The following is a 13,781-nucleotide window of genomic DNA, read 5'->3' as shown; positions in this document are numbered from 1 at the left end:
GGTACAGATAGACCAACAGAGATTCAAGCCTCAACCAGTGGAAGTCATCAGAAGTCATTACAGACATCCAATAGGAACTCCAGAAGGGCCACAGCTCTCCAAGGAGTAGAGTCTAGACCTCTGTAAGGTGGATACTCTAACAATATGGTTTTGGGGGTTTTGTTTTTTGTTTTTTGTTTTTGTTTTTGTTTTTTTCAATCTTGATATTATTGGCACCTTCAGCTAAAAATGTATTTCTTAAGTAGAGTTGTTCTGGCTTCTATCTACTAGATGTTAATACCACGACAGTTATGATACATAAAAATGTCTCTAGATAATGCCATATGCCCACTGGAGGGCAAAACTGTTCCACTTTAAAGCCAGTGTTTAAAAACCTGTCTAGCAAAATTTAAATAGGACCCAAAGAAGTGAGACTACTCTCATAATACCTTAGCCACTTGTTAGAACAGATTCTAATTCTACAACCACAAATGCATTAAAAATAAAGACACAAAGTGTAATATCCAGCCAGGCATAGGATGCATACTCATAATCTCAACACTAGGGAGGCTGAAGCAGGAAATCTTGTAGTCAAGGCCAATCTGGAATATCTACCAAGACAATGTCTCAAGCATAAAACTAAACAGATAAATGAATAACTTCCATTTTTAAAAAATGATCATCTCTATCAGACATTGAAAAGGCTAGAACAAAATCCAACATCTGTTCAAGAAAAAAAAAATCACATTAAGAACTATTGAAACTTCCTCTCAACTTCATAAGGGCGCTTAACAAAACTGGAGAGCTCAAATTATATTGAATCCTTACAGACTGACTACACTTCTCCATAGGAGAAAGAACAAGGCTAACAACATGTCCACTCTCATTGTACACCATGTTCTAGCCAGCACAATGGGCAACAACAGTAAGTTAAAGGATATCTAAACTGACAAAACAGAAATAAAGCTGTCTTTATTCATAACACTGTTTATTCACAAATAGCATGATTCCATAGAGAGAAAATCCTAAAGAAATTACTAAAACCAAAACAATGGACACAAAAAACCTCTGAGAATGACACTAATGTAAAAGGTTTCATGGAGAGAAATACAAGTTAGATTTTGATGAATTATAATTTTACATTTTAAAATAATAACCTGAGCCAGTATAGCTGTTTCTTGAAATTGTAAGGAAAAAGGAGAATTCCTTCAACTAACATTAAAGAATATTTCAACTGTATGTCTTAAGGCTTAAATTTGCTCTAAGTAAAAAACAAACAAACAAAAAAAAACAAACAAAGAAGATTGGGAAACACTGTGTTAGTGTAGCTATTATCAAGTTAACGTATATATGCTAACAACTCAAGTTAATTATTTTCTTCTTGCTATGATCTAATTATCTCTTTGAGCAAAAGTATAAGAAAAATTTAAAATCAGAACACTGAAAATATAAACCCATGAATTACATCACAGTTCTGTTATAGAAGCAGGAGTGTCATGACAGCTATCATATCCATTGGCCTTTTATTGGTCTAGACCTGTCTCTATTAGTGTAAACCAAACCACTAAGGAAAAGATTCACTCAGAGATACATACAACATGTATTCTGTCATAAAGTAAAACCTACTATACCCTAAAGAAGATAATGACTCTTACCACATCTATAGCAAAGAGGCTGTTATCATCCCAGATTTCTGATGAAATAGCTTGTCCAATGAGCAGCATGTCCTCTGCAAGCAGTTCCAGAACTCTTATTATCATTTCTCTGCTGCCTAGACATAAAAATGGGAGAAATACGAGGGAAAACAAAGTTACTTGATTTTCAGTTAATTAGCTGGACCCTCTAGCTAGGCATGTTTCCAAATTCCTATTTCCCCATCCTTGGTGTTTTTAAACTGCTAACAGAGATGAATAAGGAAGTCACAATCTCACTATAACAGACCAAATGTGCTCATAAGTGTCAAAGTGAATTGAAAGTAAAAATAACTAAAAAGGGTCTGGAGAGATGGTTCAGTGGTTAAGAGCACTGTCTGCCCTCTTCTGGTGTGTCTGAAGACAGCTACAGTGTACTCATATAAATAAATCTGTAAAAAAAAAAAAAAAAGAAAGAAAGAAAGAAACAAAGAAACAAAGAAAGAAAGAAAAGAGAAAAGAAGAGAAGAGAAAAGAAGAGAAGAGAAGAGAAAAAGAAAAGAAAAGAAAAGAAAAGAAAAGAAAAGAAAAGAAAAGAAAAGAAAAGAAAAGAAAAGAAAAGAAGAGAAAAGAACAAACTAAAAATACCTGAAACAGATTTAAGCAATTTCAAATTCAGAGACCATCCATGCTATATACTATATGTAACAAAATAAGCAAGTTTAGAGAACACATTCTGTTTTGTTTTGTTTTGTTTTGTTTTAATTGGATATTTTCTTTATTTACATTTCAAATGTTATCCCCTTTCATGGTTTCCCTCCCTCCTGGGAAACAGCCTATCACATCCTCCCTCCCCCTGCTTCTGTGATGGTGTTCCTCCACCCACCCACCCACTCCCACCTCCCTGCCCTCAATTCCCCTACACTGGGGCATCTATCAAGCCTTCATAGACCAAGGACCTCTCCTTCCATTGATGCAAAACAAAACCATCTTCTGCTACATATGCAGCTGGAACCATGTGCACTCTTTTGTTGATGGCTTAGTCCCTGGAAGTTCTGAGGGTCTGGTTGGTGGATATTGTTGTTCTTCCCTTCAACTCCTCCAGTTCCTTCTCTAATTCCTCTGTTAGGGACCTGCACTCAATCCAATGGTTGGCTGCTAACATCTGCCTCTGTGGGAGACAGCCATATCAGGCTCCTCTAATCACTTCTCTCTAGTACAAGAAGCATTAATCTTTGTCATAGATTCACACATAAGAGTCACATGAGAAGGTAATACTATACCACAGTAACTAAAAGAATAAATGTCCATCCACAGTACTGTATACTGAAGAAATTATAACAAATAGCATCCAATGCTGAGAGTGTAACTAAGCTGGTAGAAGGCTTGCCTAGCTTGCTTGAGGCCCTGAGTTCCATTTCCAGATGACCTATACTAGGTATGGTAAGGCACACTTTTGATCTTATTACTCAAGAGGTGGAGGCAAAAAGATCAGTAGTTTAAAGTCATCTTGAGCTGTTTAGTAAGTTTAAGACCAGGCTGGAACACCTGAGACTGTCTAAAGAAACAAACAAACAAACAGAAAGCCAATATCCGCAAACATTCCAAGAGATGCTGCACTAGACACGCATGGTGGTACAGCACTAGGTAGCATGACATTTTCTTGGCCAATTACCAGACCATCTCAAAAGAACAAAACTAACACTCCCCTAAAAGAAACTAAATCTCCTTCCTCGGCTGAGATAGAAAACAAAAGCATTTTCCAAAATTCTGAAGAGCAAACTTTCAAATAAGACTGTCCCGTCTTATATCTTAAAGGTTAATTTCTGATGAATTACTAGTAAAACAAACTCAGGAATCTACATTCATTTTTTCATTAGAACAGCTGGAGCAAGCTCTCTCTACTTCTCTTACAATACTGAACAATTACAAATTATGCAATAATTTACTGTGAAAGGGCAAGGGAACATTTAGAAATTTTTATGTACAAGATATAACTTTTATAATTATCAATCTGACTTTTTACAGCAAATTAAAGAAAGGTTAAATGCAAACTCATTAAGACTAAAACTGTTCTTCCCAATATACCAGACAAATAAACAGAATCACCTGATGATGCAAAGTGCCACTCTTGTATCATATAACACCATCAGCATGTGAAAGCATGCACACTCACGTGCCTGGAAGCCATGACCCCACTGGGAGGAGGAAGGGGAGGGGATAGAAGATATAGATGTTTCCCAAATTATACCTTTGCTCTATTTTTCTCTCCATCCCCTTCAAGCAGACAAAAACCAAGACAAACAAATGAAAAAAATTAAACATTCAACTATTAATATAGGATTTTTGATAAATAAATTAACAAGGGCAAAACACACTTCATCAAATATCTTGACAAGTTTATCAGCTGCTGAGAGATGTAGTTTTAGGGGTGAGTGCTTGCCTAGAAAACATGAACACCTGCTTCAATACCCAAAACTGAAGAGGAGAGTATAAACTTACAGAGTACAAACCATTACTCTTCCAACACTTTGCTTACACTGAAGAATGTTGGAGTGTGGACTCCAAGTTTAGTGCTTTTGGTCAGGTCCCTGCTGTTGGCTATCTTGGCAACAAGTCTGAAAATCATTTTAAACCCCAGTCCCCTCCTTTGAAAACATGATAACAATAACTGTACCTGCTGAAGGAGAAAAATGGGTTGTTGACAAACAGAAAAAAAAAATGCTCCTGAAATCAAGTACCAATAGCTGAACAGGCTGGGAAGTCCATATAGGGCTCCATCCCTAGACTCTGACAGAAAACAGCCACACTGTAACTGTGTCTACCATGCTTTAGGAAAAGGATACTTAGCACATACAAGTAAAATGTGACCCAGATCATGTAGGGGTTGCTTTAGAGAAAAATATATTGTAATAAAGGTTAGGAATCCAGGTAGGGGGATTGGTTATCATTTCCTGGCTTATAAGATGTGAATATGGCTAGAGAGATAGCTCAGAAGTGAAGAGCACTTGCTGCTCTTGAAAAGAACCCAGGTTGTTCAGTTCCCAGCACTCACACAGTGATTCATAACCCTCTGTTACTCATTCAAGGGGATATGATGCCCTTTTCTGGTCCCTATGAGGACTAAACACACATGGTGCACACATACCAATGTACAACAGTCAAACACTCATACACATAGTATCAATAAATCTCTCTTAGAAGACATGAGTGTAGGGTATGAGCAACAGAGAGTACCTCAAACCGTGACTGACGAGCAAAAGTGAATTTTTATGCTGGTCTTAAATGTATTTTTTTTTACTTTTTCTACCTAAATTTTTAGCTAGTGTTCATATTTAAAATACTGAAGAAGTCCGTGACAACAAATGAATGGAAGAAGATACTCTATTGGAATATCAGCATGGTACCACATTTAGTGAAGTAAAAAGGAGAGGTGGCTTGCTAATTTCTAAGGAAAGATAAGTAAAAATTGATGCTAAAAGCCTTAATACAAAAGAAAGCACATAAAACAAAAACAAACTGTGTAAGAAACAGAATTCCCGATACAGCTAACCTGTTCTCAGCAGAGGAACTGCTGCCTCCAGGGTGGAGATGCAGAACTGAGGAAGACTAAGCTGCTGGAACTGCAGCTCCAGGGCGTCCTCTGTTTCTAGCTCTGGCAAATCCACGGGTGCCACATCCAAAGGAGAATGCACAGATATCCTAGAGTTCACATGTGTGTGACTACTACTTCCACTGGAAAGTAAACAAAGAAAGATCTTGAGTAAGAAGACAACTCAAACAGCAAAAGGTAACTTGCTGTTACCTGCTGCACAGCAGAGCTCACACTATTCATCGTACTGACTTATGCAAAAAGTCTGACAAGTTGGACTAAATTCCATACAGAGAACCTCAGACTATACATGAAGGAGCTAAAGGTGCAGCTCAAGGACACTGCACTTACCTAGCATGTACTAGGCTACAGACTGCAACACCACAAAAGAAAAACAGAAAAATGGAACATGAAGCAAAACATGCATTCATTTAGTCCTTGCTTTTCATATTGATGACTCTGAAACATGAAAATTTCTATAGCAGAAAACAGGAGCAGGAATAACCCACTGACTTCTAAAAAGAAAACAAGCAGGCTCACAGCAAAGCACTGAAGGGAGCAAAGCACAAGGATAAAACTAAAGTTTATATAGTTGCTGAGGGCTTCTACGATTTTCAACCAATGTTCTAAGTAAGCCAAGCATCCCAAAATATGGATTTCTTTCAATGTCTGACAGACCCCGTGAGGAAGCTGTTCATACTCGAAGAACAAGGTAGTAAAGCATGCTTTATAGCAAGGTAAAAAGAAAACCTGTAAGTCATCAGCCAACTACACAAGAGCACTGTGCTCTCCTGCCATAGGCAACCCCTACTCTACCCTTAGCAATTGTTATGATTTCAACTCCTTGAAAATGCAGGCTTTGCTGCAAGTAATAGCAATAGCAATGCTTATCCTATTGTAAAACTGTCTAAAAGTGACTAAAGAAATCAAGAATGTAAAGCATGTGGTCCTAACACCATGCTCATGACCATGCTAAATTTGTGTGAGCTTGTAGGGCAGCAGCAACAACAACCAAGCCAAGACATGGGCTTCCTAATTGAACACTGCTTAGGATGACAGGCAAGAAAAGGCTACTGTGTTACAATATTTATGAACTAGGATAGGCTAACACAAATCTAATGTCATCCCTTCAACAAAACATGACATATGAAAAATCTGTATTCACACAGATAAATAATGTTTGCCCCTTGAAATAGTTCCCATCTAAACAATATTCATTTCCATATACACAGGACTTTAAATTATGATTAGGCTTACAAAAATATGTATAAAAATACCATTTTAAAAATATAATTCAGCAATTATAATAATTGAGAGACAGCTCAGTAGATTAAGGCACTTACCATTAGAGCCAGATAACCTGAGTTAACCCCAAAAGCGCATGTAAAGGGTAAAGGAGAGAACCAAATCCATAAAGTTATCCTCTGACACCCACACGTGTAGCATGGCATGTTAGACCCTATCCCAAGTCCCCCTCCCACATATTATTTTTTTTAATGTAATGTCCTATCAATAGCTGAAAAATGCCTTAGTTGAACAAAGAAATAGAAAGGAATAGACAATACAGATTGATTGCAGAATAGTAAATTGGAGTAGCATGGTTTAGTTAAACATATAAAGAGAAAGAGTCAGAGACTGAGAGAGAGCATATGAATGTGTACTGAATGCAGAGTTTCAGGGTAATATTTGTTGACCTGCAGATCATAATAACAAAACTATGAAAGTTACTGGTTTAAACAGGCCTATAGATAGGGCAACAATCCAAGAGACAATGGAGGGTGGGGGGGACAATTCTCTCCTCATAAAATGCACACAGACACAGGAGCCAATCACCTGGAAGACACTGCATCCCAGTCCTGACCATCTCCTCGGGGTCGCTGGCCTGTGCGCCCAACCACAGAAGGCCGAGAGCTACTGCTTCCTGGGGATGGGTTTGGAGAATGATACGGACCTCTTGCTTCATGACAGTAAGACAAAGAAGAATTCTGGGAGACTGTGTCTGGAGAAATAAAGAAATATAATTACCCCCGATAGAAGCAGACTTTTAGCAAACATTAACAAGAGACAGAACGATTCTGCAGGGAAATAAATCAAAGAGTAAAATCACGCTTTCTACCAAATATTCACACAGCATATTCCTGACCTGATTTTAAGAAGTTCTGGGTAGTGACAGTTAAGACTGTGAAACATAACAACACTGGGTAAGTGTCTTAGTCAGGGTTTCTATTCCTGCACAAACATCATGAGCAAGAAGCAAGTTGAGGAAGAAAGGGTTTATTCAGCTTACATTTCCACATTGCTGTTCATCACTGAAGGAAGTTAGAACTGGAACTCAAGCAGGTCAGGAAGCAGGAGCTGATGCAGAGGCCATGGAGGGATGTTCTTTACTGGCTTGCCTCCCCTGGCTTGCTCAGCCTGTTCTCTTATAGAACCAAGACTACCAGTCCAGGGATGGTCCCACCCACAAGGGGCCTTTTTTAAAAGCCATAATTATATTTCATAAGTGCTCATGTTGCCTGGTTTGCTGGTTTACACCTTTAATCCTAGCATTAGGAAAGCAGAGGATCTCTGTGAGCTTGAGGCCAGTCTGACCTACATGAGTTCCAGGACAGGCAGAGCTGCCTTATGTACATTTATTGATAAGACACATGATGGTGAAAGTAGCATTTCATTTCACATATGTGTATTTACAGACAGCTATAGATAATTAAAAAGACATGATAGATACACTGACAGACTTTACCAGGGGAAAAAAAATAACACCACACACTTCTCATTGTACTTCACAAACTATGAAATGCTTAATAAGATCTATGTCTTAGTTTGGGTTCCATTGCTATGAAGAGACCCCATGCCCAAGGCAACTCTTATAAAAGAAAACATTTAACTGGGGCTAGTTTACAGTTTCAGAGGTTCACTCAATTATCATCATGGGAAGAAGCATGACAGCATGCAGGCAGACAAGATACTAGAGGAACCCAGAGTTCTATGTCTTGATGTGAAGGCAGTCAGAAGAAGACTGTCTTCTGTAGGCAGCCAGGAGGAAACTAAAATTCCACACTGGAATTCTAGTGGAGCTTAAGCCTAAGAGACCTCAAACACAGTGAACACAGTGACACAACCCCTTCAACAAGGCCATACCTACCCCAACAAGGCCACACCTCCATAATACCAATTCCCATGGGCCAAGTGTATTCAATATTCAAACCACCGCAATCTCCATACCTCTACAACCTCTCTTATCTTACCTCACTTCCTTGCATCTGACTCAGGGCACCCTGCTCTCCCAGGCCATGTTTTCCTTGCTCAAGCACATCACCCACTTGGTGCCTTGGGCTCTTACTCCCCCTGAACACTCTTCATGCAACTCTCTTCAGGAGGAATGCAACTATTCATCTAAAGAAAGTGGTACCCTCTTCTGTTCTGTCACCTTTTTATTTCTGTAGAGCACTTCTTATCAGAAACAACCCTGATTTTAACTGTCCGCCTAAAGTATAAGCCCACAAAACAGAGTTGCTTGGTCATTGTTGCCTACCCAGAGGCTAGCCTATCAGCTGGTGTATAATAGGAGATAAAGAAGTACTAGAACTCTTTCTATGCTAAAGCAGTGGGCACAGCTCTCTGGGATCATTTGCAGAAAGCCCATTAATAATATTAACGAGAGCCCATAGCCTCTAATTCTATGGTAATTGCAACATAAAATACAAATACTCAAGTAGCAGAGTTTGAGTGAAGCCCCCAAGTAAAAAGGGACTGCAAAACAGCATAACAAATGACTAGAGTCTTGTATTTACCTTTCAAGGCATAGTATACAAGCACACAGAAATCATGTTGTAGAGACTATTCTGCCTAGGTCACCCTGTACCCCATCTGTCCACCAGGGGGCATTTTTCCTCTGAAAAGCCTGTGGTTGCTAGCACATCTGCATATGCTACATCACAAAAAGGATAAACGAGGCTTTGTAAAGTACAAATCACTGGTTTTCAAACAAAAGAAGGTTTTAACACAATATATACCTTGCATTAAAATCCCCTAAAGTCCCACATGAACTGTAACTGTCTGAATCCTAGTGCCCAGGCCCATATTGATTGAGAATCTGGGAATAAACAAAAAACCACTCTGTAAATGTCTAAGCAAGTAAATTCACCACCAAGAAGCTTCAGAAAATGGGACTTCTGCTGTAGTCATCCTTAAGATGAAGAGCCAGAAGTCTCAGAGGGGATACACAACAGAAAAGGAAAGGAGACTTTTGAAGGGAGAGCAGCCAGCTTGCTCTGACTCCGAACACCAAGGGAGCAAGCTCACATGTGTCCGTAACTCCAGCTCTGGAGGATCCAACACCTCTGGCTTCCTCAGGCACCTGCACTGATGTGCACATATCCACAAACAGACACACAGCTACAATTTATTAAAAATAATAGAAATTAATCTTTAAAAATAATATTTGAGCTGGGCAGTGGTAGCATACGCCTTTAATCCCAGCACTTGGGAAGCAGAGACAGGCGGATTTCTGAGTTCGAGGCCAACCCCTGGTCTACAGAGTGAGCTTCAGGACAGCCATGGCTACACACACACACACACACACACACACACACACACACACACACACAATCGAAACCATCTGCAAAGGAGCATATTCCTTTTTCTGAGAAAATTCCAGAAAATTATGAACAACAAATGCCCTGACCTCCTGTAGTTAGCACTTCACTGACCTTTCCTAACCTAGTTTATCCTGAAAACCCATACAACCATAAAGCATATGGAACCCCATAAACTACCTTATAAACTCATTTAAGAAAGAAAAGTTCTTCAGATAAAAAACAAAGCATACTAAAACATTTTTTATCTAAAATTTTATTAAATCCTTTAAGCAATGTAACTTCAAAAGCTACCAACATCACATATATAGCCACTGTTAAGTCTTTGAAAGCAAATCTCTTTAAGCTGGCACCCACCTTTAGATGTGGGCTACTGTCCTTCAGTGTGTGCCTCTCTATGAGTGCCCACACCTAATTCTTTATGAGACTGGTTTTCTAAGTAACTCAAACTTTGCTTTATTTAAAAAAGAAAAAAAAAAAAAGCAAAAACAAAATGGGATCAAGGTGGTTCTCTCATTTGCCTAGCTTCTATTCAAGGAGCCAATAACATCTTAGGAGTGGGGATGTGTATTGTGAAAGGCAAAGAATACATAGTCAACTTTCAAGTGAGGTGGACATTTCTCAGAAAAAGATAAAGAATATTCCTATCTGGTGAAGAGATAAGCAAAGTACCTTGTTTACTGGAGAAAAGGTTGGGGTCTCTGTAAAAGTTGAGTCTGTTTCTTAAGCTTGTGCACAGCTGCTGTAAACAGGACACTGACTGTAATGCTAGACGATGCTTCCCATCTCCTCCAAAGGCCAGCTTCACCAGACACAAAAGGCCCTGAGGTGGAAGAGTGAGAGTAGTTATAGAAACAGAGAGCTCAGCTCCACAGAACACTATAGCCAGCTGTGGTGGTCAGGAAGATCACCACAACTTCAAGGCAGCAGTCTGGTCTACATAGCAAGTTCCAGAGCATATATAACAAGACCTATATTTTTAAAAATTAATGTTTTTAGAACTACATACAAAAACAAAAACAAAAAATAAAAAATAAAAATGGATGTGTCATGCAAGTAAAGAAAGGCAAATAAGCAAAGAAAAAGATTGCAAATTTTAACAAAACATGAGAAACTGGGGCCAGAGGGACAAGACTCTTGCACACAAGCCTGATACCCCAAGTTTGACACCCAGAATTCACATAAAAGGGGGGAATTACCTTTACAAAGTTGACTGATGACATGAACACAGAGAAATACACATCAAGAGCACTCAACATGATAATTAAATATATTTTATGCAAAAAAAGAAAAAATTGTTTGAAAAAAAGATACTGGCAAAAATGACAGCAAAATCCAAGAATGTCTAGAGGTGATAAAATTAAACAAGTCACGGTGGCACCACATGCCTGCTGCAGTACCAGCTACTCAGATATTCGGTATACTTGAGCCATGTGAGTCTGACACAAACCTAAGCAACACAACCAGACGTCATCTCAGTGACAAGGTTTAAAAGCTTACTAGGTCTGGTGCAATGGCTCACAAGTTAAGAGCACATGTTGCTCTTGCAGAGAACCTGGGCTCAATTCCCAATACCCACATGGTAGCTCACAACTATCAGGGTTAGGGTTCAAGGGAACCTGATGCCCATTTCTGACCGTGATAGGCCCCAGGAGCACACAGCACATGGTGTAGATATACATGCAGACAAAATACTCATACACATACAATAAAAAGTAAATAAGTACAAATAATAAAACAGCTGACTGAAGTAGTCAGTATCTTCCATCGGGAAGGAAGTGTTTCTCACTAAGGTTGTTCACTACACAGCACACAGAGTCAGAGTACACTGAATCACAGCAAGTCCTCTGCACCTTACGCATCTAAAGCACTTTACCGGCTTCAGTAATAAACAGTTCTTTTGTTTCCATTTGCCATCTGTGCTGGGAGGCACCCACACTGCCAATCACTGGGGTCCATTTAGCCTGACTGAGAACGGAAAACCCTCAGGTATTACAAGATGCTGTGGGTATGTTACAATCCCCACTTGGATCTCTCTCTATTGCAGAGAAAGAGACTGCATAAAAGGAAAGGGTAATCAATATTGATCTTGATAATGTATTTCTTCAGCATTATTCTCTAAGCATAAAGCATACTAAACATAAAGGTTATTGCTGCCCATTCTTCCAAAGCTTACTCTCTCTTTGAGTAAATGGGGCTGGTGAGATGGCTCAGTGGATAAGGACACATGCCATGCAACCTGGAAACCTAAGCTTAATCCTCAGAACCCACATCAAGGTGGAAGGAGAGAATCAGTTCTATAAAGTGACCCTCTGACCTCCACACCCTGATATAGAAATTTAAAACTTTAAATTTAAAGAAGAAAACCCAAAATATGAGAATTTGAGATAGACAGACTTGACAGAAAGTACTAAATGAGACTACTGTCCACTAAAAGAATGGTAACTATCCAGATAAGTTAGAGAGAAGGCAGTTCAAGTAACTCAATACTTCATTTTTAAAATTAAAGTGAATACAAGTTTTCTCCCCAAGGACTCTTACTCTGCCATGTACTTCACTAATTTGTACTAAGATAAAATGTTGTTTTAAAGACTAAAACAGTTACAGAAGATACTTACCTGAACAATCTTTGGCCTCTGAAGAAAAATCTCAGCAGGAAAGTCTTGCATGATCACGTCCTTCAGAAGCTCACAGGTGTTCCAGATCAGAGTGTGGTTGCTGCTTCTCAGAGAGCTAAGACGACGACAGAACTAGGGGTCAGAAAGAATGCATAGACGCCTGTCTGCGTAGCCTACAGGTGTAATGTCTCTGTTAACGCCTTAAGCCCCACCAAAGGCATCACTTGTCCCTGGATGTATCCTCCTATCTTTTCCTAGGCAACTCTGAGGAGGTACTTCTATATACCCACATTTTTAAATTAGTGACTGCTTTGCATCCTCCACTAGACCATACTATGGAACAGAAACTACATCACATTAACCGCTGACTGTGAAGACTATCACAACTCTACCAAATGGGACTAGTGAGTCAAATACAATTTTCTAACTAAAAAGAAAAGAAATGATAGCCTGTACAGTAATAATTTCTGGGAATTCGATTCTCCAGTCATCTTCCCTGTTCTAGACGTCCTTTCATCACAAACCCTTAGCTTCCACTTTCCTAAGGATGCAGCAACTGTATACAATCAGCCTCAAGAACTCAGCAAGAGTTATTCTACCGATTCCTTAGGTACTTACTAACAACTAATAATGCACCCTCGAACCATTCTAAGGTGGGCACGACCTCTTCAAAACTTTGCTCTAATATAATGATGTAAGCATTACCAGTAATGCTTTTAATGTATTTTGCCTCTCAAATTTGATTTTTCATCTAAACTCATACCTTATAAAAAGACACAATTCAGTTATTATGACTTCAATTAAATTGCACCAAGTAAATATGAACATGAAAAACACCATTTTGGGGCTGGAAAGATGGCTCAGAGGTTAAGAGCACTGCCTCATCTTCCAGAGTTCCTGAATTCAATTCCCTGCAATTATGTGGCAGTTCCTAACTATCTATGATCAGATCTGGTCCCCTCTTCTGGCATGCAGGCATACATACAGGCAGAACTCTGTATACATAATTAATAAATGCATGAATACACGCATCTATAAACCACTATCTGGGACTGAAGAGATAGCTCAGTAGTCAGGAAAACATGCTGCTCTCACAGAGGACCCAGTTTCAGTTCCCTGCACCCACATAATCAGCTCACAACCACCTGTTAAATCCTGCTCCAGGGGACTGAATGCCATCTTCTGGACTTCTCTGGCACCTGCACTCACACATGCACAAATCCCTCCACACACACATTAAGTTAATTAAAACTACAAATAAAACTTTTTCTTTTAAAAAACTTTAAGGGTCACACAATCTTACCCTGGCTAAACTCAAACTCACAAAGATGTACCTGACTCTGCCTCAAGAGTCCCAGCACTA

General features: G+C 39.1%; 1 protein-coding gene across 1 annotated transcript in view; it reads right to left on the bottom strand.

Moving 5' to 3' along the window:
- The window catches only part of Rttn (rotatin), a 152,734-nt gene that overhangs the window by 133,732 nt on the left and 5,221 nt on the right, over positions 1-13,781 (bottom strand). The window contains exons 6-10 of the mRNA XM_021214290.1: positions 12,419-12,533; positions 10,473-10,623; positions 7,036-7,201; positions 5,164-5,345; positions 1,635-1,750 (exon numbers count right to left, since the gene is read on the bottom strand). Coding sequence (XP_021069949.1) covers positions 1,635-1,750; positions 5,164-5,345; positions 7,036-7,201; positions 10,473-10,623; positions 12,419-12,533 — 730 coding nt within the window. The remainder of the gene's footprint in view (positions 1-1,634; positions 1,751-5,163; positions 5,346-7,035; positions 7,202-10,472; positions 10,624-12,418; positions 12,534-13,781) is intronic.

This window comes from Mus pahari, chromosome 15 (assembly GCF_900095145.1).
Source record: "Mus pahari chromosome 15, PAHARI_EIJ_v1.1, whole genome shotgun sequence".
NCBI classification, from domain to species: Eukaryota; Metazoa; Chordata; class Mammalia; order Rodentia; family Muridae; genus Mus; species Mus pahari.
This window is presented reverse-complemented; position numbering and strand designations above follow the sequence as displayed.